General features: G+C 43.8%; 1 protein-coding gene across 1 annotated transcript in view; it reads left to right on the forward strand.

The window, feature by feature from the left end:
* LOC145394457 ((3R)-3-hydroxyacyl-CoA dehydrogenase-like) overlaps positions 1-19,332 on the forward strand; it is an 82,186-nt gene extending 62,854 nt beyond the window's left edge. The window contains exon 6 of the mRNA XM_080268316.1: positions 19,241-19,332. Coding sequence (XP_080124442.1) covers positions 19,241-19,332 — 92 coding nt within the window. The remainder of the gene's footprint in view (positions 1-19,240) is intronic.
* Positions 19,333-26,838: the final 7,506 nt, after the last annotated feature.

The following is a 26,838-nucleotide window of genomic DNA, read 5'->3' on the forward strand; positions in this document are numbered from 1 at the left end:
CGGGGTTTAATGTAGGGGACATCAATATTAGAAATAGATCAGTGGGAAGGAGGAACTATTTCAAATATGTCAACTGTCAACCCTGATTAATAGTACAATAGATACATAATTACAGTCGATAAAAAACAAAACTATATAGTAAAAAGGTCACATCACTCTGATCAGTCCGGTCTCTCTCAAGAAAGCCATCAATTTATCAGTCATAACAATGTCCCCATCACCCAGGATGGTGGAAAGGGTGAAGGGGACGTCTGCTGAGCTGCAGTAATTTATAAGTGAAGCGCGTTCACGAATAAATCGCCGACAGTGCAGGATGATATGACTGATAGATAACACCGCATCACAGATGTCACAGTGCGGTGGGAATCGTTTTTCCATATACGGTTTCATGTGCGTTATCATGGTGGCATTAAGCCATAATCGAGCCAACACTTTTTCTTCCAGGCGACTGGGACGGTTGGCAGTGTCCCAGTCGCCCAAGTACGGCTTACACGTTCGAATATTTAGTCTGGTCCACTGACCTTGCCACGGAAAATTTATTTATTTCTTTCTGAGAGAGAGACTCGACCGTAGATCACGAGGAACGTCCCAAGTCTCCTCGAGCTCTACAACCGACTTTGCAAGTAGGTCAGCCTGCTCATTGCCGTAGGTACGACAATGACCAGGCACCGAGATCAGAGTGAATGACTTGTTGCTTGAATGCAACTTATTATCGATGCGGCCCTGTATCTTGTGAGAGTCCGTAGTACAAGATGCAATTGCCTGAAGGGCTGATTTTGAATCCGAAAATATGACAAATGAGTCATGCCAAGAATTGAGAGCATAGTCTATGGCTTTGTCAAGAGCAAAAAGTTCAGAGGTAAACACAGATGTATGAGTTGGCAAGCGATACCTAAGGACACATTCAGTTGACCAAACACTTGCACCCACACATTCACTCGACTTGGAACCGTCGGTGTACAATTGGTGGGACCCCAAATGATGCACGATGATGTTACGAAACAAGTGGTGGACCTCTGCCTCCGGTGCCTTGGCCTTTGGTGCTGGGAGCCATGATATGTCAACGGTAAAGCCAGGTGGCTCCCAAGGTGCTATATTTTTTGGCACCAACTTGTCACAGTCACTGAGGTCCACACCAAGCTCCTGAGTCAGAAAGTGGAGGCAAACGGCAAGTGGCTGACGCACCCCCCGCATAAGGTGGTGGTATTGACGCAGGGGGGTACAGGCCACATTGCCGATATTACTTTTCCATAGGACCAAGCCAGGTGGTCGCAGCAAATACGGAGGAGGCACATTCGCCTCCACTTCCATACGAGCTACACGGGTACACCGGACGGCTCCAAGACACATTCACAAACATTTATTCTGCAACACATCCAATCCTTTCAGTGTGGCATCGGATGCTGAGCCATACACCTGTGCGCCATAGTCTAGCTTTGAACAAACAAGGGACTTATACACCATTAATAAAGATTTTCTGTCGGCACCCCATGTAGTCCCCGCTAGGTACTTGAGGACATTTAAAGGTTTATCACAACGAGCAATCAAATTATTAACATGAATTTTGAAGTTCAAATGATGATCAAAATGTATTCCCAAAAACTTTAAAGAATTTTGAAAAGGTACAGCCTGATTATCCAAAGTTAAGCACAAATTAGGTACGTTACGAGTCATAAAAACTACAGCGGGACACTTAGGGATGGAAAACTTTAATTCCCACTGCAAGGCTCATTGGTGGACGGAGTCAAGGGCTGCTTGAATCCGCCCAGCCAAAAATTGTGCATTATGGGAAGTGTGCCATATTGCAGAATGTAGTGCGAGTATTTAAGATTCCTCGGGATGGGAGCTAATGACAGAATATCATTGATCATAATGCTAAATAAAGTAGGACTAAGCACACTTCCCTGCGGCACCCCATTTTCCTGGATGAATATATCCGATCTTACGTTACGGGGCAATTGGACAGAGAAAGTCCTGTCCCTTAAGAAATTTGAAATAAAAATAGGCAAATTTCCTCTTAAACCATAAGCATAGAGCTTCATTAGTATACCGTGTCGCCATGTAACGTCATAGGCTTTATGATGTCCAAGAACATCCCTATCATGAATTCTTTATTGGCAAATGCCTCTGCAATACAATGCTCCAAATTCATTAAATGATCTGGTGAACTTCTGTATTTACGGAAGCCACATTGTTGATCAATTAACAAATTCTTCGACTCTAAAACAAAAAGAAGCCTATTATTAACCATATGTTCCATGACCTTACATAGACAAGAAGTCAACACAATAGGACGAAATGAAGTGGGATTCGTAAGACAACCAGCCTCTTTGGGTATCGGTATGACGTGCGCAAAGTGCCATGAGTTTGGGTACGTTTGAGACGCCCAAATCTCATTGTACAATGCTAACATCTTAATCAGGCTGTCCTGATTAAGATGCTGGATCATACAGTACGTGATGGTGTCAGGTCCAGGGCTGGTGTCTTTACAGGATTTAAGGGCAAGGAGCAGTGCATCTAGCGTAAACTCTTGGTTGTACGGTGAGTCTACTTCTTCTGTGGCAAAGTCTATGATCTGTAGCTCAGCCGTGCGTTTATGGTGTTGAAAACGCGGGTCGTAATTGGCTGAGCTACTTACATGAGAAAAACTCCTGGTGAGGATGTTAGCAACTTCCACGGGCTCGTCATAGATGGTGTTATTCACCTACAGGGTGGTGATAGGGAAGTATGGGCCTTTATTATTTAATATTCTTATGGTGGACCAGACTTTACTTAACGGTGTTGTGCGAATCACCGTGGACACAAAGGATCGCCAGGAGTCACGATTGGCCCTTCTTATTATTCTCCTTGCCGCAGCCCGTGCCTGTTTGTATGCAATAAAATTTTCCTCATTGGGCTGACTATCAAAAATCCTTTATCTCCTATTGCGTTTCCTTAACCTCTAAAACGCGGGGCATCGCGTTTGCGACGGTCGCCAAAAAGGACATAATGGTGGATCGCCGCGTTTGCGATTCTAGTTAATTTTGAATAAACGCGGGCAAGGATGTTCCAGCTGGTACTATCTATCAGTACCACCACCCTTTAGCTACAATTAGCATACTTTACCTTTGTACTACTGACCTCCGTTATTGCCAAGTATCGCGTTTTTCCCCTCTCCCCTCCCCACCACGGCCCGGCCAGCCTGGCTGTGATACATGGCAGCGCTCTGACTGCTCAGAACTGTAAATCTGCGCTCTCCACTCTTCTAGCTCTTCCTAGTCAGTGCGAGCGGCTGACAGGAACGAGAATAAAGTGAGGGGCGTAAGGCAGAATAAAAAGCGTGCTGCGGTGATCTTTTGGGAAGTAATATGATTGAAAATAATGTAGTATACGTGTTTTTAGCTGTGAAAATGGAAATGTTTGTTGAGTGACGGGAAGATCGCCGCTGCGCTGCATGTCGGCCGTATGCTTCGTTGATTTTAGCCTTATTTTCAGTGCTTATTGTACAAATACGGATTCCAAACTACCTGTACGTTGTAGTATAAAGTTTACTGTGACAGAATGAGGCTGTGGTAGAGGGGAAACCGGGTTGCTGGAGGTGTGAAAGTGAAGATTTGGTTACCCAACTTTGCAAGTCTCCACAAGTCCTTGGGTAGTCCACGAAGGCTCAACACCTGTCTCTGGAGAAAGCTGAATGTAAGTACTATCTGCCATACCAAGTATAATGTTCTAGGGTTAATCTCCAATTTTGGGCTAATATTTTCCTACAGGTACTCAGACCGTGATCGAACCCCGCCACCTGGGGGGGGGTCGGCTGTCCATTGGCCATGTATTAGGGGTTAATGCTTGTCGGCAATCCGGCATCCACCAATGTGCACTATGCTTCACATGAACTGTAGAATTCTTGGGAATATCAGCCTCAGCTGCCTGTAATATGAAAGTAGTTACATTTTCGACCTTAACATCTATGGTCTCCCCAGATATATCTAAATTGGCGATCCTTGAGAAGGATCCCCAGTCTGCTTTCTTATAGTTAAATTTTGGAGGTGGAGGGTCCGAAACGATGTCGCGTGTATAAGAAAGACAGATGGGTAAATGATCACCTCCCAAGGAGTCGTCATAAGGGTCCCATGAGAAATCTTGATGCATACCAGGGGAGGCCAGACGTAAGTCAATGGCCGAAAAGTTACCAGTACGATCATCTACACAAGTCGCTCTACCAACGTTCAGAAGACAGAGGTTGGACTGTAGTATTAGGTCAGCTACTTGCTCCCCACGACCATCATTCCTCAAGCTACCCCATTGATAGTGATGGGCGTTAAAATCACCCAACACTAATTTATTGCCAGGAAGATGTTCAAATAGTGAATTTAAAGCATCACTATCAATGGGGCCATGTGGAGGACAGTACAGAGAGCAAATAGACAGATACGTGTAATGAAGTTTTACTCTGCACGCGACAGCTTCCACAGTAGAATTTAGAATCACTTCTGTTTGTGGGTGTGATTTGTGTGTGTATATGGCAACTCCATGACCTTCATATCTTCTATACGAGTGGTAGTGTTTGAACTGTGGAGGATCAGAATGATCCTCCAGGTGCATCTCCTGTAAACAAACAACGTCTGGCCTGTGTATTGACAGCAAGATTGCTATATTGTTTAATTTATTCCTAAGACTGTAACACAGTGAATGCGGCGGTTTAAGATTTACGTTGGGGGCTCGTGTGCTTTGTCTTTTTTTGTCGCCCGCTGGCAGGTGAGTAACTACCGGGGGACCTTTCCCGGTGCTTGCTCGTGGAGATCTCCATACTCTCATCAATAACAAGGCTCCCAAACTCCACTGAGGAAGAGCTATTCTTTCTCTCCCTTGCTGGACCGGGAGCGGGAAGGACATGAGGATGTGCCGGCTTGGTGAGGGTGGTCAGATTAATCTTATCAGACTTGTCGGACTTCGATTTTGGCCACACCAAGTGTGAAGGAGCAGCGGCAGCCTGAGAGTAGGAAGTAGCGACAGGGATGTCTGTAAGAGAGTTGGAGCGTACAGGAGGCTTAGACTGAGAGGTAGGGCGTGGGGCATGAGGAGCAAATGCAAGGTCAGTCTGAGTTTCCACAATGCACATCCCGGGATGGGACACAACTGCCGATGCATAGGAGATATTAGGCTTGGGAGTTGCATGCAACTCCTTCACCTTCTTCCTAGCATTGTAAAAAGATATGCCCTCAGTCACTTTCACTGTGCAGACTTCCTTCTCCTCCTTCTACCTGGGACAAACCCGAGAGTAAGTGGAGTGAGCACCCTGGCAGTAAAAACAACATTCAGTCTCGGATGTACAGTGTTCAGCAGAATGTCCTACAGCCACGCACTTGCCAAACATGAAGTTGGAAGCCCGACAAGTCTTTTCATGGTGTCCATAGAGCTGACATTTTGCAAAATGAAGGGGATCGGGAATGTATGGTCTCACATTGATAATTTCGTATCCTACTTTCACATTAGTAGGAAGAGATACTTTGCCAAAAGTCAAAACTACTGTGGCTGTCTTTGTCCTTTTTTCCTTCCTGGAAACGAGTTATGAAACGTGCATCAATTACATCGTGCTGAGCAAGTTCACGAATGATGTCGTCCTCTTCCATTACCATGAGATCCCTGCAGGTGATAACACCTTTACAGGAATTCACAGAGTGAGGGATCGTCGGCACAACATCATAACTGTGAAATTTACTCATCATTAGCAAATCCTTTACCTGGCGCGAGTTTACGGTCTTTACTAGAAGGTCCCCACTAGCAAGTTTTTTCACCTGTTCCACCTCACCAGCACACCCATCAATCACCTTCTTGATGATGAAGGGATTGAGGCTGGACAGGGGAGTGGAACCAACCGCATGAAGTAGTATGAAGGAGGCGTTATTTACATTAATGTCTATCGGGGTAAGTGTCTGGGGCCATTCAGTCACGGGGCAGTCTGTCTGTGCAGCAGTCGGGGGTTAGTCAGGTCTACCTCCCCCCCTGAAGGGGGGGGAGGCAGTAGGGGCGTCCGCCATAGTAATCACTTCTCCCGAACGGGGAAGTGGGTAGGAGGAGAAGAAACAAACAAGGGACAAAAAAACCTGGGCAAGACACCTACGGCTAAGATTGCCCTCTCAGACCACTCCAGGGAGGCCCGACCGTGTTGATTCACGCCCCAAAGTGATCAGTGGGGGAGACTCTCTGTGGGCGAGTAAGCAAAGATAATCTTAGCAAATACATATAGACACCTACTATATCTCTAGGAAGGGTAGGGAGGAATATTAGTACTAGCTAACCTAACTTTAATAGAGCTAACGCAACACAAAACTAATGCCAGTGAGGCAACCCTGCAGCTAGAGAAGAGTTCAGCACACATCTGCCCTCTCCATGACCATCCATCAAAGTCCTATGACCGCTCAAAGGGCAGGACGAAAATACCGCCATAGTTCGAATACCGTCACTGTTAACCCTATCATGGTATGGGACATCTCTTATTCTCTTGCCAGCTTCAAGGGTTCAGTGGAAATGAAGCAAGATAATGAACTCGGTGAAGGAGGGTTTGAACAACCAGCATTACCTCCTGCACAGACTACCTTATTTTTTATACTTGATATCTTTAGATGATTTTATGCATATTAGGAGGTGTATTATGACTGAAAGGGTTGGATGCATCCTCCATTAATATCTTCAATGTGTTAGGGATATACGTAGCTGCATAGAATCATCTGAAGATGAACAAAGATGGACCATGAGGCTTCAGGGGTTCAAAGAATTTGAAGCAGGATATTGAACTCAACGAGGGAGGATTCCAATAACCGGTATTAACACCTTCTGTGCGATTTTTATTTTTTTGTACTCTCCACTGATATATATACATTGGATGGGGCATGCTGCATACGACTACACACGGACAGTTGAAGCCTGTGCGCGGCAGCGGCTGCTATCTTGGTGGTCCCATCGAGCCCACACGTAATGCAACCCGAAAGACGGAGAACTTCCATCGGAACTGAGGCACCTACATTATTAATTTTGAAGTTTCTTGTTTACTGCCGTAAGTAAAGTCCCTGGTAATGAAAACTCCACTTACCATACCATTGCCGCTCTTTATGGTATTATAATACGATATGACGCCAGTCTTATCACTATCACTGTTCCATCGATAAACTTCTGATTAGCTGGATGCATCTACACTGGTCTTCTTCATGCTGTCAAGTATTATTTTAGCATATGGCCTTTTTTATAACTAAAATTGCACACAAACAATCACAGTTTATTGAAGACAAGAAGCCAAATATCTGAGGTTATTGCAAGCGAGTAGATGTACCTGACGAAGTTATATATCGGTGGAGTGGCGAGAGATCGCATAATTTTATAGCATAATAGTCATAACATAATCCAACATATATCAAGAACATTAGCAATCACTCATGCCTGAATACAATCAGCTTGGACAATTGTTTCCTAAGTGATGGTCCATTCAGCTTCTCCGTGAAGCTCTTGGCCAGATGATGCATCCTAATTTTGATATAACAAGGTGTGATACATTTGATCACCGCAAATAAATGATTATGATCCGCTGGACAGTCCAGCATGTGCCCATGTAACTGCACAAACAGTTGTTGTCATCCAACATCATCCAACACGGCAGTAGCAAGCACTGATGCGATATGCAGTGACTAGCAATGCACCCTACATGGGTAGAAAGTACCCTCAATTTCCATGAAACCCTCCATGTAATTCAGTGCTTACTGAGCCATCAGGGGGCATTTTGATGGCAATCCACCAAACTGGGCACTTGCACCAAAAAATTTTGTCAGTAAATATGTAGCACACCTGGATACTGGTGGCACTTCCTTTACCCTATTTTTCAACTAAAATATATTTGGAATACTTGAATGTTGTCAAATATTGCCTAATCAAACTCTGCCTGTTTAATCATCCAACAACAGAGTTTAAGTGAGAATAAACAAGCACCACAACTGTTCGTAGTGTGCAACAGTTATAATGACATTAAATTTTTGGTGTGAGTGGCCACTGATTATCAAAACAGTCAGAAGAGCCATACTTTGTTGCAGTTGTTTGCCCTAATATTAGAATATGCAACCAGCAAATACGCTGACAGAGAGAATAGGGAAGCATGGATAAAGAATGCAGTGCCAGTTATGCCGTATCACAGTAATTTTCAAGCACATTCAAGTGTAGTAAGCAGAATTTGCTCTCTATGAATACGTACATAATCTGAACCTGTGGTAAGGCCCAACTGAACATTGTATTCAGATATCTCATTAATCCAGTTTTTCAAAAAGAACTCAACCAGGACAGTGTATGTGTCTTACACATTCCTTGGTGCCTTGAGATATAAAATATGGAAGAATATAGTGACATAGGTTGGTAGTTGATGTTAATCAGCTCTAGGCATAATCACCGATTAAACGTGTCAACAGTCCTTAAACCTAATGTTGGTGCAGATGATCACTAACACGATGGCATGGTGATGAATATTAACTGTATCGATTGTTTAATCTCCAAACTAGCATGCATAGCCTCAGCTTCAAGCAAGAAACGCAAAAACCATACACTTTTGAAAGCTTAAATACTTGCATTGACGATCGTCTTGGGACCACCATGAAGGTTGCCGCTGGCCTCAATTCCAGAGGGCGATGCCATATCCACTGGTATATATATCGATGGTACTCTTTCCAGGACCTATTGAACTGTGTCAGTTAGATACGCATACGGTCTTCATCAACCCCTAAATGTGAGAGGCCTTTCCTGAATTAGATAAAAAGCGTTTGAGTGGTTAATTCAGCAACGGAGGGGTCGAACTGTTGAAATTTACTCTTTCCCAGTCGTTACGTTTTCCTGTATCTTATTCTTGCGATATGCAGATATTTATAAAATGGATCATGAGAGAAGTTTTGAACTGGATGGTTAGACAATACGGACTTCATTAACCCCTCCAACAGATATATATATATATATATAGAGAGAGAGAGAGAGAGAGAGAGAGAGAGAAAGAGAGAGAGAGAGAGAGAGAGTAGCTACATTGAGCTGTATGGAGGTCAACGTGATGAAGAATTCGTATGCAGGTCGATCTTTGGCTGGTGAAATGTGACTTAGTGGGAAATATTCTGTGTAGGTACACATGTATAAGTTTATCTCTATCTATCTATCTATCTATATATAGCCCGACGCCCTAATCCCGCAAAGGGTGACCGCAGACAAAACGCCTCCAAGTCGCTCTGTCACCCACCATTTGACTACCCTCCCCCCAACTCACCCCCCGCTCCCTCATATACCTCTCAACTCCATTAAAACTATGCAGTATTCCACAAGGGACTGTGTTCATGTAAGGTTTATTATAATAGGAATAATTAGACAAAACACATCAGAGACTGAAAGCTCACACATTTTGTAAGATTTTTGTTTCTTAACCCACCCCGTCCCGGAGACGTGAATTCACGTCCTCACATGATGTGCACTCATATCCCGGAGACGTAAATTAATGCGGCAACATTGCAAGGTCCCTAATTTGCACAATTTCAATGTTCGCGAGTGATTTCTCGAGTGATTTTTGGCACGTATACACGGGACATCTTCCTCTATTCCTCTACAAGATGCCAAACAGGGACAATGCCTTACACCGTATAACTTCTCCACCCCCCCTGCACGCCACTGTCTCGGCAATTCACCTGTTACCAGTGATCTGGCCAATAAAGACATTCAGGGCCAGAGTGATTCCCCAATCGATGACAATGTGGAGGACAAAGTTTACATAGCATTAGAGGAAGAAACAGTCAGAAATGATGATCAGGTAATGTGGAAAAAAAAGGTCATAAATGGTGATGAGTTAGTGATTGAAACAATGCTTATAATGCCTATATTTCTGTTTGAAAACCAATATACTCTTGTTCTACATATAAATTCGTACCAAATAAATAAATGAATACTGTTTATGAGTGGATAAAATAGTTACCCTCCCATAGAACTCGTTTTATTTGGTGCCAGCCTGTTAGAAAACCCAGTCAGGTAAGGAGGTACTCGTACCTGGATCGAGTATTTTAAACCTCAGGTGAGCGATTTCTCTATGAATTTTCGATGTTTCTCACCAAAAGCGAATGTTTGAGCCTAAAAAGAAAAGGTCCAAAAAATGTCGGGACTGGGGCGTACCACTGCCCAGAAAACGTCAGGATGGAGTGGGTTAATCTCGTGAATAACATTTACTGGCTTCCGGATACTTTATTATTAACCCGTCACGTCCCGAGCTATTTCGCACCTCCGACACCCCCCAATCCCGAGCTATTTTGGAAAAATATTTTTTAGGCTAAAACTTCCACGTTTGTTGAGAAACAAAGGAAAATCACCAAGAAAGGGCTTACCGTGGTCCATGAGTGGTCGGAACAGGTGAGGTCCCCCGCGCCAGGTATCGTATTCTATCATTGATGTGTGAGTCGCTCACGTTTTCTATGGTAGGTAAATGTGGGAGAAACCACAAACAACACCTCTACATTTATTGAATTTGAACTAATAAACAATAAGTATAACGGTATAATGGTTTTCATTGACAAATATATAAAAAATAAGCATTGTACCTTCGCACGAGCATAGCGAGTTGGGTCAGAGTGGTAACACGCTATGTGCTAAGTTTCTTGTTTCCGTCAACATATCATTTTTTTCTACTTGTATACAACTGTTTCAATGCCGTTTTACCATTTTGTACTGTTTTAAATGTTTTCAGTTGTTTTCATTCATTATGATGACATGTAGCACAGCTATAGCGCACATCTGCTTACTCAGCGCACTCACTATGACTCGTATTTCAACATACCATATTGTTTTATCACTTTCATAGTGTTGTTTTCTTTACACTGAACCTTTCCTTCACCACTGTAAATGTTTTCAAGTATTTACATTCATTACGAGGTCATTTAGCGAAATGCTAGCGCATATTCACGTAGCAAGCACCATCTCTACCACTCGTGTTTCAATTTCTACTTTATTTCTTCAGTTCCACATATACTTCCCCACTTACATTACACCCGTTTACACCCAATACTGCACAATATATATTTACGGGCCTTATTTATTCAACTGAGTGTCAGAATATCGCACCAAAATACCCTTGCAATGAATGTTTCGACTAAGATAATACTCATACACTTACATACTAATTTCCCACTTATATTACACCCGTTTCCACTTGTATACTCCTATTTACATAAATACGGGCCTTATTTATTCCAATGAGCATCAGAAAATGTCATCTATATACACTTGCTAGGAATATTTTGACTTAGAATAAATTTCAGCACTTACAAAAATTACAACTAATATTACACCCGTTTGCATTTTTCATACCAATATTTACATATTTACGGGCCTTATTTATTCCACTGAGCGTCAGAGTATCGCATCAAATTACCCTTGCTAGGTATGTTTCCACTTAGATCATATTTATACACTTACATAATAATTTTCCTCTTATATTACGCCCGTTTCCACTTGCATACTACTATTTACAGATCTACAGGCCTTATAATTACACTGATCGTCTGTTTGTCACATTTATTTCTGAGTATCAGCGTCATATCGCATTCACACCATATCAGAAGTGCATCAAGGTATGATACTCACTAAAACATGGGTGAATACAGAGACCCACGTCACACTCAACGCACTCATAGCGGGTGTCTTTTCTCTGAGTGGTGGGTCTCACACGGGAATTGCTACACACATGACACCTGCATTGGGGCCTAAGTCTATTTGGCTGGGAAGGTATAGGAGTGGGGAAATGGCGGGCGGATATTCTCAGGGGAGTTTGGGCGGCAGGGGCAGAGCGTGTGCGGTGTTGGTGCCTTTCAACCGCATACCTGGCAAAAATCTCTCATGTTAGCTCCCTCACAAACCCTTCAAAGGTTTCCTGAACTCTTGTTGTCATGGCACGCAGGTGGTGGCAATTCAGGGCAGTTATATCTAGCAGGTGAAAGAAGAGCTTCTTGTACCACTTCATCTTGGTCCTGGCACACTCGACTATGGATATCATGGAGTCTGACTGGTCCACCAGGCACATGTAAATGTTGTAATCAAGGACACACTCAGGTTTCCATATGTGGCGCCTGTTCTCTCTCCGGTAATCCACGGACTCTGTACGGTGCATCAAGGGGCAGTGAACTGTGGACAAGAGGCTGACTTCTCTATTGTGGTTCCACACTGTTGCAAGTATATTGCTGGCCTGGAAGAAGACAACCTCATTTCCGTCAAGTTTCCACCCCACCTTGACCATGTGACGCTGGTTCATCTTGACGGTACCACAGGTTCCCGTGTCATGCATGTGTAGATAACGAGCGAGAAGAGGGCTAGTGTACCAGTTGTCCAGGTAAAGGACGTGACCACGATGAAGGTAGTCTTCTATAATTGTCCTTACCACTGCTCCAGACGGTCCAATACTCTAATCTTCTATTATGTCTGTCTGTGCACCGGTGTACAAGACTATGTCTTGCAGGAGGAGTAGACTGTAGCAAGGAGGAGTAGACTGTAGCACCAGTCGAGCAGGGCAGTACTCCCGCGGTGGATGGAAAGCTGATGACAGGGAGTGCTGGAGCTCCCGTTTCATCAGCCCTCAGGACTAGTTCCTGACCATCCCCCTTTGCTGAACTTTTTCAGTGTCTCAGTTACACAGAGAGTAGGCCAGCATGCTCTCCAGTACAAATTTCTCTAACTATCTTCACCAAACTACATGCACAGTACACACTACACTTCCTATTCAAAATTCACCAAAAATGGCGTCAATTCACCCAGCCTCGGAGTCCCCAGGGGGGGGAGACCATAAATGCCCCCATCATCTGCCCCTCTCCCGGTGACGACTCGAGGTGCCTGGAACCACTGTCTGACTCTCTTCTTCTTCATTTCTGCAACATTCGCGGCCTTTCATCTAACTTTCGCTCTGTTGAGCACCACCTCTCCTCCTCTAAACCTCACCTTCTTTTTCTAACAGAGACTCAGCTGTCTGAGGCAACTGAAAGCAAACCCTTTTCTGTATCCTCCTACTTTCTCTATACTCATTTCAAAGCCAAAGGTGGCTGTTGTGTATACATACGCAACGACTTATCTTGCTCTCGTGTTCCTGAACTTGATTCTTCTGAATTCTCTACACTCTGGCTTCGACTTTCCTGTCATTCTCTGACTAAATATATCTGTGCTGTTTACTTATCCCCTAATTCTACTGACTATCAAAAATTCTTCGACTATCTTACTTCTACGATGGAACACATTCTGTCCATTTCTACTTTCTCTGAAATCTCCATTCTAGGAGATTTCAATGTTCACCACCACCTTTGGCTCTCCTCTCCTTTCACGGATCCACCTGGTGAACAAGCCTACATCTTTTCTATCCTTAATGACCTAGAGCAGCTTGTACAGCACCCTACCCGTATCCCTGACCGCCTTGGAGAGAGCTCCAACATACTTGACCTCTTCCTCACAACTAATCCTTCTGCTTACTCTGTTAATCTTTTCTCTCCGTTGGGCTCCTCCGATCACAACCTTATTACCTTAACCTGTCCTATCACTCCGGTACAGCCTGTGGACCCTCCAGGGAAACGTCGTCTGTGGCATTTTGGAGCCGCGGACTGGGAGGCCCTCAGGCAGTACTTCATTGATTTTCCCTGGAATGATTATTGCTTCCATGGCCGTGAGCCATCTGAGTGTGCCTTGCGCATTACGGAGGTTATTCTCTCGGGCATGGAAGCATACATTCCTTTCTCATATCCTTTGACTAACGCAAGAAAGCCTTGGTTTAATCACGCTTGTTCTAATGCTGTCCGCAACAAGGAGAAGGCCTACAAAAGGTACTGGAGCCAACCCACCCCTGAATCACATAATCTTTACGTTTCTGCCCGGAATCGTGCTAAGTCTGTTCTTCGCTCTACTAAAAATAATTTCATCCATACTAAATGCTCTCAACTCTCCAACTCGAATTCTTCCCGCTCCTTCTGGCACCTTGCCAAAAATCTTTCTAACAACTTTACCTCATCATCCTTCCCTCCTCTTTTCTACTTTGCTGGTTCTGTAGCTATTTCTTCTACTGATAAAGCAGATCTCTTCGCACAAACTTTCTCCTCCAATTCCACTTTAGACGATTCCGGCGCTGTTCCTCCATCACTTCCCCCCTCTGACTTCCTCATGGCTGACATTAAAATTTCTTCAGTTGATGTATTTTCTGCCATCACTGACCTCAGTACTAACAAGGCATATGGGCTTGATGGGGTCCCTCCTGTTGTTCTCAAGAACTGTGCTTCTGTGCTTACACCCTGCCTAGGCAAACTATTTCGCCTTTGTCTGTCAACTTGTACCTTTCCTTCTTGCTGGAAGTTTGCTCTCATTCAGCCAGTCCCAAAGAAGGGTGACCACTCCCAACCCTCCAACTATAGTCCAATTGCTTTAACGTCCTGTATTTCAAAAGTTTTCGAGTCAATTCTTAAAAGAAAAGTTTTAAGACATCTTTCCTACCACAACCTTCTTTCCGATCGTCAGTATGGGTTCCGTCAGGGACGCTCCACTGGCGATCTTCTCACCTACCTTTCAGACTCCTGGTCATCCTCCTTTCGGGACTTTGCGAAAGCTTTGCCATTGCACTTGACATCTCAAAGGCTTTCGATCGAGTCTAGCATAAATCTTTAATTTCCAAACTGCCCTCCTACGGTTTCTATCCTTCTATCTGTGCCTTCATCGCTAGCTTCCTTTCTGGTCATTCTATAGCCGCTGTTGTAGACGGCCATCGTTCTTCTCCTAGATCTATCAACAGTGGTGTTCCTCAGGGCTCTGTCCTATTACCAACTCTCTTCCTTTTATTCATCAATGATCTTCTAAGCTGTACATCTAACCCTATCCACTCATACGCTGATGACTCCACCCTTCACCTTTCCATTCGGTTCCAGCAACGCCCATCTCAACAGTTACTTCAAGAAACAAGGGATGAGGCTATGGCACACCTAATGTCTGACTTGGCTCATATCTCTGACTGGGGTAAAAATAATATGGTTGTCTTTAATGCACCTAAGACTCAGTTCTTACACCTATCAACCCGACAAAATCTTCCACAGGTATACCCACTAATGTTTAATAATATTCAGCTTAATCCTGCATCATCCTTGAACATGCTTGGGGTTTCATTTACTCGGGACTTATCTTGGAAAGATCATATTACATCTCTTGTAAAATCTGCTTCCAAGAGATTGGGTGTGCTAAGCCGACTCCGCTCTTTCTTTACCTCTGCACAATTGTTGACTCTATACAGGGGTTTTATCTGCCCCTGTGTGGAGTACAACTCTCATGTGTGGGGAGGCTCCCCACATACAGCTCTTCTCAATAGGATGGAGTCAAAGGGTTTTCGTCTCATTAACTCTCCTCCTCTTACTGACTCCCTTCAACCTCTGTCTCTTCGCCGCACTGTTGCATCTTTATCTCTTTTCTATCGCTACTTTAATGGTCACTGCTCCTCTGAACTGTCTGCTTGCATTCCTCCACCTCTACGACGGGCGCGTAGCACCCGTCTGGCAGCAAACTCTCATCCCTTTTCTGTCCAGCTGTCTAATGCAAGAGTTAACCGTTGCTCCCAGTCTTTCATTTATGCAACAGGTCAGCTCTGGAACTGTCTCCCTCTGTCTGTATTTCCTGCTGCCTATGATCTCCAGTCTTTCAAACGTAGTGTGTCCTGGCATCTGAAAATGATCGGATCTTGAATTTGGCTCTCTGTTGTATTTTGTTTTTCTCTTGGAGGGAACTGTTACTGCGGGCTCATGGCCTTTGGTTCTATCTTCCTCGCATAAAAAAAAAAAAAAACATAACCAGTCCTTCAGTCACACATAACAAAGATCTTGAACCCACAACACGAGACTCTCGTCTATGATGAGGTCTCTATAGGGATAAAATGAGGAACGAAATGTTTTCCTCAGGTGATCAAAGACCAACCTAATTCGCCTCATATTATCTATGTCATTCGCATTTGCAGGATCATCAGCATCGTAAAAGTGGAGGCGACTTAGAATCTGCTGAAAGCAATTACGGCTCATGACTTGGCCAAATATTGGTGTCAGCATAACAGGGTCCCTTGTCCAGTATGCCGAAATTCTGTTCTTTCGTACAATACTCATCAAAAGTACCAGGGCAAAAAATAAAAACATTTCTGAAAGGGAGACTGGGTAATCATATTTGATAGAATACCTGCTCCTTGTGCCCAGTCTTTCACTCTCACATCACTGGCTGCTAGCGAAACGGTTTGTCTGGTTCACTATTTCCTCCACAAAAGCCTCACTGAAAAAAATGTGGAAAAAATCCAACCTGGTGGAATTGGGGTGAATACCAGGAGCAGCACAGCCAGCACGCCCCTGCTCAGTGAAGGGGTGAATCATGGGAGAAAAATCACTCCCATCCTCCCAATCCCAACTCACATAACCTTCGTCCCCATCATCCCCATCGTCGCCTTCATCTGGGTGGGGAGGAGATGCTGGTGGGGGAGGTTGGGGAGGAGGAGTGTGGAGGGCTTCCCCACTCGCACTCCTCTTCCCTCGGCCTTTACCCTTTCCCTTTCCCTTACCCTTACAGCCTTGTGGAACATTAGGGGGCTGCGGGGATGAAGTCTGTGAATATTGGGGAGCATAAGACGTGCTGGGGAGTGGTTCCTCCACACCTTCCCCCTCCATCACAACACCACGTGATTCAGCATGCACCCTCACTCGCCCACGTGTCTGGGTATATTCGGGAGCATAAGACATGCTGGGGAGTGGTTCCTCCCCACCTTCCGCCTCCATCACAACCCCACGTGATTCAGCACGCACCCTCACTCGCCCACGTGATACTTCCCGCCGCCTCACACCTCCACGGGAGAGTGATGACTCACTCCCGCCACTCTCACTTTCAATACTCCTCCCTGCACTTTCCCTTTCACTCCCCACTCCCTCCACGCCACTTCCAACCTCCCCAAACAAAAGACTAGGCCCATACCTGCTCGTACAATGTGGTGTGTGTTCGGGGCTACGATGGGTGATAATTTCTCGGCCGTACCACGTGGCAGCACGTCCCACGGCTCCGTCCTCGTCCTCGTCCTCAAAATCCAGCTCCACATCACGTTGGGGCTGCCGAGAGGATGTTGCACGTTGTTTTTGTGCAGGTTGGGCCTCTATAGCAGCACGATAAGTCACATAGTGCTACTTCCTGGGGGACGGGACTTCCTCATCACTGCTGCTGCTTTCCACCTTCTCTGGTTGGACATAATCTTTGTCCACAACCTCGTCGTCCAGTGGGAATCACTGTCGCCTATGAAGACGTCCAGGGCAGCTTGGATTTCCTCCTCCAAGAGACCTTTATGCGCCATGCCTGGGCGGGACCGTTGCTAACAGGTGAGTGACCGAGCTGAGGGTGAGCGTGGGTCATGCGGGGTCACCGAGTGTGCCCGCCTGGTGGCAGGTAGGGGAAGGTCGAGCAACGCTACGTACCAATAATCAGGCGCGAATTTTGAAAATTGTGCAAATTATGCACCTTGCAATTGCGCGACGTACCAGTACGTCAGGGGGACTGGCAAATGCAAAATGCTGCAACATACTCATATGTCGATGGGACGCCTCGGGTTAATGGTCCTGTTAGGCATATCACTTTTCATGCCTCTACCAGTACACAACACATTATGATTACGGATAAAAGTGTAGTCATCAATGGGCATAGAATGCGATCACTGAATCTGTGACTATTAGCTTGGTGCCGTCAGGCACCTTCATCTCAGCCTACCTTTCAAAACTGCATCCACCCAGAGCGTATCCAACACCCCGATACGTCCCAACACATATTTTGCGTGGACAAGCCCCCTAGATTTTTTTTTTTTTTTTTTTATGTGTCTGACTCTGGGCATAGGCTTACAGCCTGCTATCAAGGCCCAGTAGTCCTCCTACATACCATACACCTCTACATGTCACCACTTCGGCGCTAGCACCCACCGTCCATATTGAATACATGCTAGGGCTGTCTCATACAGGACTGGTGTGTATTGGTATTAGCGGTGGTATTTTTACGACATGTCGGCGGCTCTTCTGGTAGATCAGTAAAGCCTGATTGAATGAAATTCAAATCCTTAAACTGTTCCCTGCCCCAGCCGGGATTCGAACGTGGGTCCGTTAGGACTACAGGCCACCTCTCTACCGATTGAGCCACCGCCTCCCCCAGACACACCCAAAACGCAAAACTTCCGCACCTCAGATACACCACAGACACCACTAACACTCCCACTCTCCAACACCCCCATAAATAACATTCATATAATTCTATGGGTGCAACTTGCCAGAGTTTATCCTTCAAAAGAGTACAGTGACGAAGTAAATGAGTGACACAGTTAGGGACGTTAAGTAGATTTTCGCACCCGAGTATGTTCGAGGAGTATGAAGAACAGTGTCTTCCTTATTTTTACTTGTAAACAGTTTAATAATATGCTCGCTCCTTAGCCGGCCTTTGACTCATAACCAATGTATCATAAGACTGTTGTTAGATCGAATGTCTGCTAATTCAGGTCTGTTTTAGAACCTTTCTACTGTTCATTTATGGAAACTGCAATAACGTTTTCTGTGCATAAGTAGAGGTACATAACTTAAAATCAAGTCTAGAATGAGGATAGAAATGATACCATGGGTATATAATAGATGAGAGGGTGATGATGAGAGCTGAATGTAAAATGAGAGTTATTTGGCAGGTTGGTCTGAGAAAAAAAAAAAAAGTAAGCAATGAGAATCACACCATGAGACTGATAAATCATGGATTCAATCAATCACAAAGCTCCATTGTTATCATACTTATCACATTCTGTCTAAATTTTCAGGCCATCTCTCTAATGGTGATACAGCCTGTGTGACTGAGAAAGGAAAAATCAAACGTAGGTGGCTAACTACCAGTTCGGTAGGAAGGAGGGGGACAGGGGAAAAAATCGTTGGCAAGAAAGTGATTTGCAGCTGAAGGAACAAATGCCGGGGCTTAACCCGCCATGCACGGGCAGTAGTTTGTGGCGAGGGACAATCACAATCACATACAAGTGTGGCTGAGAAGGAAAGCACACAAACATTACCCCAGAACACGACACACAACCGTTGATTTACATCCAGGTCCCTACTTTCAGTTGTTGGTAATGGACAAACTGAACGAACCTAATAAATATGTTCATTTTCGAAAATTTTTATACTGTTACTTTTTCTTAATTAACTTATTTTTTTCCCAAATACAGAAGTGGCTGAAGTGGTGGCGTTCCTGCTGAGCGAGCGGAGCAGCTACATGGTGGGGGCCTGTGTTGAGGTGACGGGAGGATACGGCATGTGATCACCACACACACACACACACACACACACACACACACACACACACACACACATCTGTATTTCCTATCAATCTATATAAGCAAACGCACGTTATACTGTGTATATATATACATATATATATATATATATATATATATATATATATATATATATATATATATATATATATATATATATATATATATATATATATATATATATATATATATATATATATATATATATATAAATAACACCACAATGATATCCAGTATGTAGTGACATCCGGTGAATAAATAGAAGGTGTATTAAGTATGTATGTACCAGAAGCTATGCTCTCAATATTTGTGTAAATGGATTCTTCTTCTCTTCTTCTTCTTATATTTTTTTATGCGGTAGTGTTCTCTGTCGTACTTCATGACCGTGAGACACGAACACCAACCAGCACCTTGGAACAGAGAATGAACTTATTTGATAGTAAGTGCTTTTACGGTAACATGAGGTATCACTTGTACGATCAAGGGCATAATGACTGAATACACGCGGAGACCGACTCAAGAATGAACGCCAGCTCTACTTATATGGGCACACTACATCCCCGTTTATCGATGGTTTATTACATACTTCTTGTAGACAGTTCATTGCACTATTATTTTTTATATCTTTTTAATATTCAGCATTTACAGCCTTCCAAATTTGAAATATCTTTCAGTAAACAGAACGGCCCTCTCATTCTGCTGCAGTTCATCATTTCAATATCTACCTCATTAACACTTGCCACTTTCCCATTCTTCAAACGTTTCAAGAAAGAGTTCGTTGTGATCTTATAAATTCACCGGTTACACTCGCTTTTTCTCTCTCCCGGCTGGAGGAAATTCATAGTTTGGAAGATCCCTTTTTCAATTTTCAATCAAATTACACACTTTTCATTAATTCTTTTTTCCACCTTAACTATTTTCATTCAACTTTGGAAGGTACTAGTGCTTTTAAGAGGTTCGAAAATCTCTCTCCTAAGTTGAATCAAATAACTTGAAAGTAGTAACATTTAAATAACAAACACTTCATCTTGAAGTGGCTTAGGGCCGTAGTTTGAGGCCCTGGGTCGTATTTTAAATGGCTTTAGAGGTTTCATAACGCCTTCCTCTCTCCGACTTATTCAGAATTTTAAAACTCGACTTTCTGCTGTATGCTGTTTATATCGTTTAAAAACTGATATAGCTTGCATCTGTAAAATGAAAAGGCTATTGATGAACAGTATGCAGAGCAAATCACAAAGGAAACGTGTTAGGAAACTTCAAATCCACTTTCAATACGACCTTTTGTTAGACTACACGGGGAACAGTTGTCAATGGCACTGATGCTGGTGAAGTTGGGAAATGTTCTGAACTACCAAAAACAAGTGTTGGTTCAGTGTGAAACTTTGCCTACGACTTGCCTCCGTCCTGGGGTGGGATTAGAAGGTGTGTTGCAGCGACGACTGACAACTGTACGCCATGAATACCTACAATGTGTGCTGGATAGCGTTAAGAATGACTGTGGCAAAGGATCTGCCTTTAACACCTCAAGCAGAGAGAGAGAGAGAGAATCTTGGTAGTGAAGGGATTAATAAAATGTAAAAAATTATCAGGTGATAGCAAATATATAAGGAAAAGACATCCTCGGACCGTAGGGGTTAATGCAGCTATATTCACTAAACCTCGTTCATCCAATTAAACAGTAACATAAGAAGTTTTGTCACTAAGTAAGGTCCAACGTCCTACAAACATGTTTCACGCTAGGTTTGCTGAAAACTACAATTTGCAGCATATGCCCGTCTCCTGCCTTTTCCTCAGAAAATATACACATCCACCCACCCTACCCATCCACATCTTCCACTCCACCTCGCCCATCCACCACCCATCCTTCCCACCCGCCCAACCACTGATGTACCTCACCCCCTACCCATCCACATCTACCACTCCACCTCGCCCATCCACCACCCATCCTTCCCACCCGCCCAACCACTGATATACCTCACCCCCTACCCATCCACATCTTCCACTCCACCTCGCCCATCCACTACCCATCCTTCCCACCCGCCCAGCCACTGATATACCTCACCCGCCCCTAACTCCCTGCCCACCCCACCCACCTAACCAACCACCAATCCACCCCATCCCACCCATCTGCCCACCAAGCTCCACCAACAGGATGATTTGCAAGTTTCTGCAGAGAGAGAGAGAGAGAGAGAGAGAGAGAGAGGGAGAGAGCAGTCTTTCCAACAGACAAAAAGAAAGAGATTAACTTTCCACATCCCTGTGGACAGTATTATTTTGTCAATATTCTTTGTATTATTACTATTTCTTCTTAAAAAGTATATAGTTATTACTCAGAGGCTATTTGGCCTATAACCTTCAAAATTTGTCAGCTGAGTCCCCCAGCTGGCCGCTTCATCTTGCAAAATTGGAAGGAAATATGTTAACCGGATCCCTGAATAGTATCCGGAACATAGGAAACAAATTGTTGTCACTATCTCAGGAACGACTCAAGCCTAAAAGCAGAAATTTTTACAGCATGTGCCAATAGCCAGGGAGCAGCTCTGAAAGGAATATGATCTTCATCGGATGAATATCCTCCGAGGTCGTCCACGACCCAAAACTGGGACTTTTCCGGATATTTCGGATGTCATCTAATTTTTAATGAAGCATTAAAGCCACCAAGCTTGGTGGACTTATAGACTGTGATGAGTTACCGTGACATGCACAAGATCAGTGACCTTGACCTCAAGGTCCCTCTGGAGTTCGGCTTCTAATAGACAATGGCTGTGGGAAGCTTTTCTTTATATGATCTCGGTACAATTTTCTATAATAAAAAAAAAAAAGGTACTTAATGACAAGGAAACGAAATGAATGAATGGTGTGAGACGTTTAGACAATCAACCATGAGCGTTCATGGGAAGACTAAGGAAGGAGGGAGTTTGTTGGTAATGATTAGTGTTGGAGAATACTGTGCAGTAATTAATGTCACGTCAAACCTGCATATGTGTCAACATTAAATGTGAGGCGGTAGAAGTGGTTCTGATTAATGCATCTGGACTCAGTGTTGAGAGAGATGTGGAGGAAGATGTGAATTATTATCACCAATGTTGAATGATGGAATATGTGCCCAGAACCATTACAGTGATTGTGATTAATGATATGAATAAGAGAGTTGGTCCAGGTCCTGCGAATGATGTAAAAGGTCTTGCTGATGTGCCAGAGCAAACGATAATAGAAGTCGACTGAAGAACTTGTGTCAAGAAAGAAAGTTCATTATAAGTTATTCTTATTTTAGATACAAAAATGTACACAAGTGAACACTGACAGAAGCTAGAAGGATTCTGTGATTGTAGAAAGAACGATACATCACTTTTACTATACAGAATCATTACTTCAGTCTGCAGCATAATTTTGAACCGGTATATACAATAACCACATCAGTATAAACTAATATTGTAACGTCATCTGCATTCCTGAAATCCGATATGATTCGTCTTTCTCTGTTCTTTATTCTTTAACTCACTTTTACCTCATTCGCTACGACCGCTTCAATAATCCAATTCATATAAACACTGAACAACTGCGCGGAGACATCACACACACTTGTATCACTCCCATAGTTATTCTAAACCCAGACACTCTTACAAATGCTCTGCCACTATCGTGTAACTTCATCACTTTGTTTCGTTTCCGTAACCCCATCAGTACTGTGATGTTTATTTATACACTTGTTCTTGTTGCCAACAAGCAATATTATTCAGCTCGATAGAGTTTTCTAAAAGTAGAGAGGCAAATATAGCCTTCATTTACCTCTTCAGTGCGAGAGGTATTTTGTACCAAGAAAAAAATCGCCAAACTGAGGCAAGAATGAACTAAGAAAGACGTCACCGGATTTAAAGTGTAATACACAGAAAAACATCCTCCTGTGTTAAGTAGCAGTGGCCCCGTCCAGCTCTATAAAATATACAAATAATAGCTCAGTGGCCACCTAGAATATTGTCTCTGGCAAGTGGGGAAGGTGGTGGCCGAGTCGTTAGAGAGGTGGTCTGCTGCCCTAATGAACACGAGATCGATTCCCGGCTGGGGTAGGGATTAGTGTAAACTTTTGAATTTCGTTCAAGCAGACTTAACTGATCCATCATATGTTTCACGGACATGTCGTGAAAGCACCCCTCCCCATACCAATACACCATACCTGTATAATACAGTCCTCTCATGTATTCAATATGGATGGTGGCTGTTAGCCCCGAAGTGGTGACATGAGGAGGTATATGGTACGTAGAAAGACTGCTGGGCCTTATGGAACTGGCTGTTACTCCTATGCCAAGAGCTGGACGTATAAAATAATGTTGACGTACACTACACAATACCAGCCTGTTCATTCTCACTCACCAGGAGCTGTGATGTCTGTCATAACCTACTCATCACCACCTTTCCACAAAGATTATAGTTAACACTCAGCAGACGTATTACTTGATTCTTTGCACTCACTACAGTCATCTTGCTTTAGGACAGAGGTACAGCCACTGTAGATTATCACTTCATTGACCAAGTTTACCCGTCCAGGTTTTCTTTAATATTTTACAAACAAAAATAACTACATTCCCTCCGGTGTATTCAGTTACATCTGGTTGGCTGCCGTCATTCTTAGGAAGTAACACCATGGTAGTGAAAGGAACCAGTAATAAGTACTCATTCAACTCATTCAGTACCTTCAGGCAGGGGATAAACACAGTTATACAGTATATTTAGTGTAGACACAGACTACCACGGTACACACGTCTTTTAAACACCGAAAAACTTTTCCCTGGTTATGGGGGAAAATAATACTACACATTTCCTACATGTTATAAAAGCCGACAAAAAGGGTGGTGAATGGGGCCTGGTTCTGGGGTGAGCGTAAGAAAATGAAATGGGGCTCAGACTGCCGTGTCTGAATGGGTGTGGATGTAATAATAACTGGGATATTATCTTTATTTTCTGTGCACGACAACAGGCATAAACTTAATAACCTGTTCATTATGGCCCATCCTGCCGCCTACGTGCCTTACTCACCACTCTGACACTAATACTCATCGTCCATATTGAATGCATGATAGACTAGACTAATTTAGGACTGGTATAATGCTATTCGCGGGGGTGTTTCTGTGAAATTGGTGAAGTAAATATTACCGGTTAATTAGGCTATGAGATAACTGAAGTGTGTTTTAAATGACAATTGATATAACAAAGCACAGAGAGACAAGGTGAAAGAAATGTGAGAAGAGGTGCTTTGAGATGCAAGGGAAAAACGTCTGGGATGAATGATACAGCAAGAGCAAAGGTTGGCATTGTAGTATTGATGAGACGTGAGGTGTGAGACGGTGTTTGTGAAGAGGAGGGGGATGATATTGCAAGACTGATTCAGCGTAAGGTGAAAGTACTATAGCTAATGATGAGTGCATGACAGTCTTGTTGTTGTTGTTGTTGTTGTTCATGAACCCCAGTCCGTCTAGCTCAGCAGACTCATCGACCAAAGGCAAGCAACCGCCCCTGGAGGGTCGTTCCATGCAGTCAAGTGATGTTCCCTTGTGTGTTGACAGTGCATTGCAGAGGCAAAGCGTGGCTAAAAGTATGGAGGTTTTGTTCCCGGCTGGATGCCGCTTTTGCGTCTCTACACCTAGTTAACAGGGGCACTATAGCTGACTCCACTACATACCGTGATCTGGTTATATGGCTAACACCCAGCATTGTAAATGATTTTCTGAGTTACAGGAAACCATTAAACTTGGCACTCTGTGCAGAGCCACCTGAAGTGGAAAGAAGAGTTACAAAAAAAAAAAAGAAAAAAGAAAAAAAAAAGAATGGTGGAAGTATGCAAGTATGCAAGGAAGGAAGGAAGGAGGGAATAATCAGTAACTAGCACAAAGCCATAAATGGGCTATACTGGTATGGCACTAAGCCTGGCGTTGAAGTGGTTTTCGTGATGAAGCAGTTTAGTGATGAAACGGTTTAGGGTTAAAGCACAGGGAGGAGCGGAGGAAGAGTCAGTGTCAATGGGAGGTCCTTAAACTATCCATGTTATAAAACCAAATATATAACCTGATAGGAGTTGAGTAATGAAGGCCGGAAGAAACAAGGAAATATCAAGAAGAAAGATGAGGCGGAGGAGAGGGATGGAACAGTAAGGAGAAAAAGACTGGAAACAAAAAGGCTTCTTTTAGTCGCCTCTTACGACAGGCAGGGATGCTGGTGAAGTATTCTTTCTTTCCCTCTCCAGGAGATTAAAAAAAAAAAAAGCAGTAGCAAGAGAGGAGAGCAAATACAGAAACAGAATCGCAAAGATGAGGGAAGAAGTAAGCAATACTACATCAAGTGAGTGGACGATGGCTGCCACCAGCTACCACCAGGATGACAGTACCGGTATGTAGAAGAAGCGATGAAAGAAGTGTAAAGGAAAGGGCAAGGATAAAAACTGTGTGTGTGTGTGTGTGTGTGTGTGTGTGTGTGTGTGTGTGTGTGTGTGTGTGTGTGTGTGTGTGTACGCGTTTCCAAACCACCCAGGAGGTAGCGTCGTGGCTCGTTTTTATTCAAGTGGTGTCCCTGTCCTGACCTGACCTGCCTGGAGGGGTCAGGTCAGTGTAGGCCTAGTCCACCGGGTGCAGGCAGTGTTGCCACTACTGCTACCCAACCTACTCTGACCTAACAAACCCAACATTACCAAATTTAGCTACAGCTACTGAACTGAGACGGATGAAGTGACTTTACTGAAGTTCTTTACCTTACCTTATAGTCGAGTTGCCGCCCTTATAATTCCTTTATGAGACCCTCCAGTGTTAACTACTACGAACTTTTTTCACGGAAATGTGTTCTATATAGCCAGGAGCCAAATTAGCTTGGTTGCCACTTGTGTAACGTTGATCATTTGTCAGAATTCATGATGGCAGCAGCCGCCATCTTGAATGTTCAACTTTTGATCTTGATGACATAGAGGGTCATGTGATACCATTTTTTAGAGGGTTTAGAGGGCAGGGAGCCCATTTCTGGAGGTATTTTCTGGATATGGGGTCAAAGTCAAGGTTAAACCAGAGTACATAGGTCAAATATGACAAAAAATAAGAAAGAAACACCTCTATTAACCTCATTTGAGACCACGACGATCCGCCGTGATCAGCATCTCAGCATCAGTCCTGCAGCACCCCAGGTCATCGCAATCGTCATGGCTGCTGGAGAGGTGCGGTGCCTCTTCTGACTGTGTCGTGCCAAGGGAGCATTACAGACATTCAAGACCGTGGCCGTGCAGAAGATCGTCGCTACAAGCAAAGTGAAACGCGATGAACTGTACACAGCTCTGTCAGGAAGTGATATTCTAGCTCACAAATCATGTTACTGTACTGTAGCTATACATCGAGGAGCAGAAACAATGAACAGAGAATAAGAGACGAAAAACCCCGAGCTAGTCCTGGATAGATCATATAGCCCTGCTAGGTGACGTGACACTACTATCCCTCCCAGCAAGGCAGCTACCAGAG

The sequence above is a fragment of the Coenobita brevimanus genome, chromosome 27 (assembly GCF_032717465.1).
Source record: "Coenobita brevimanus isolate Jiangsu-jjx chromosome 27, ASM3271746v2, whole genome shotgun sequence".
NCBI classification, from domain to species: Eukaryota; Metazoa; Arthropoda; class Malacostraca; order Decapoda; family Coenobitidae; genus Coenobita; species Coenobita brevimanus.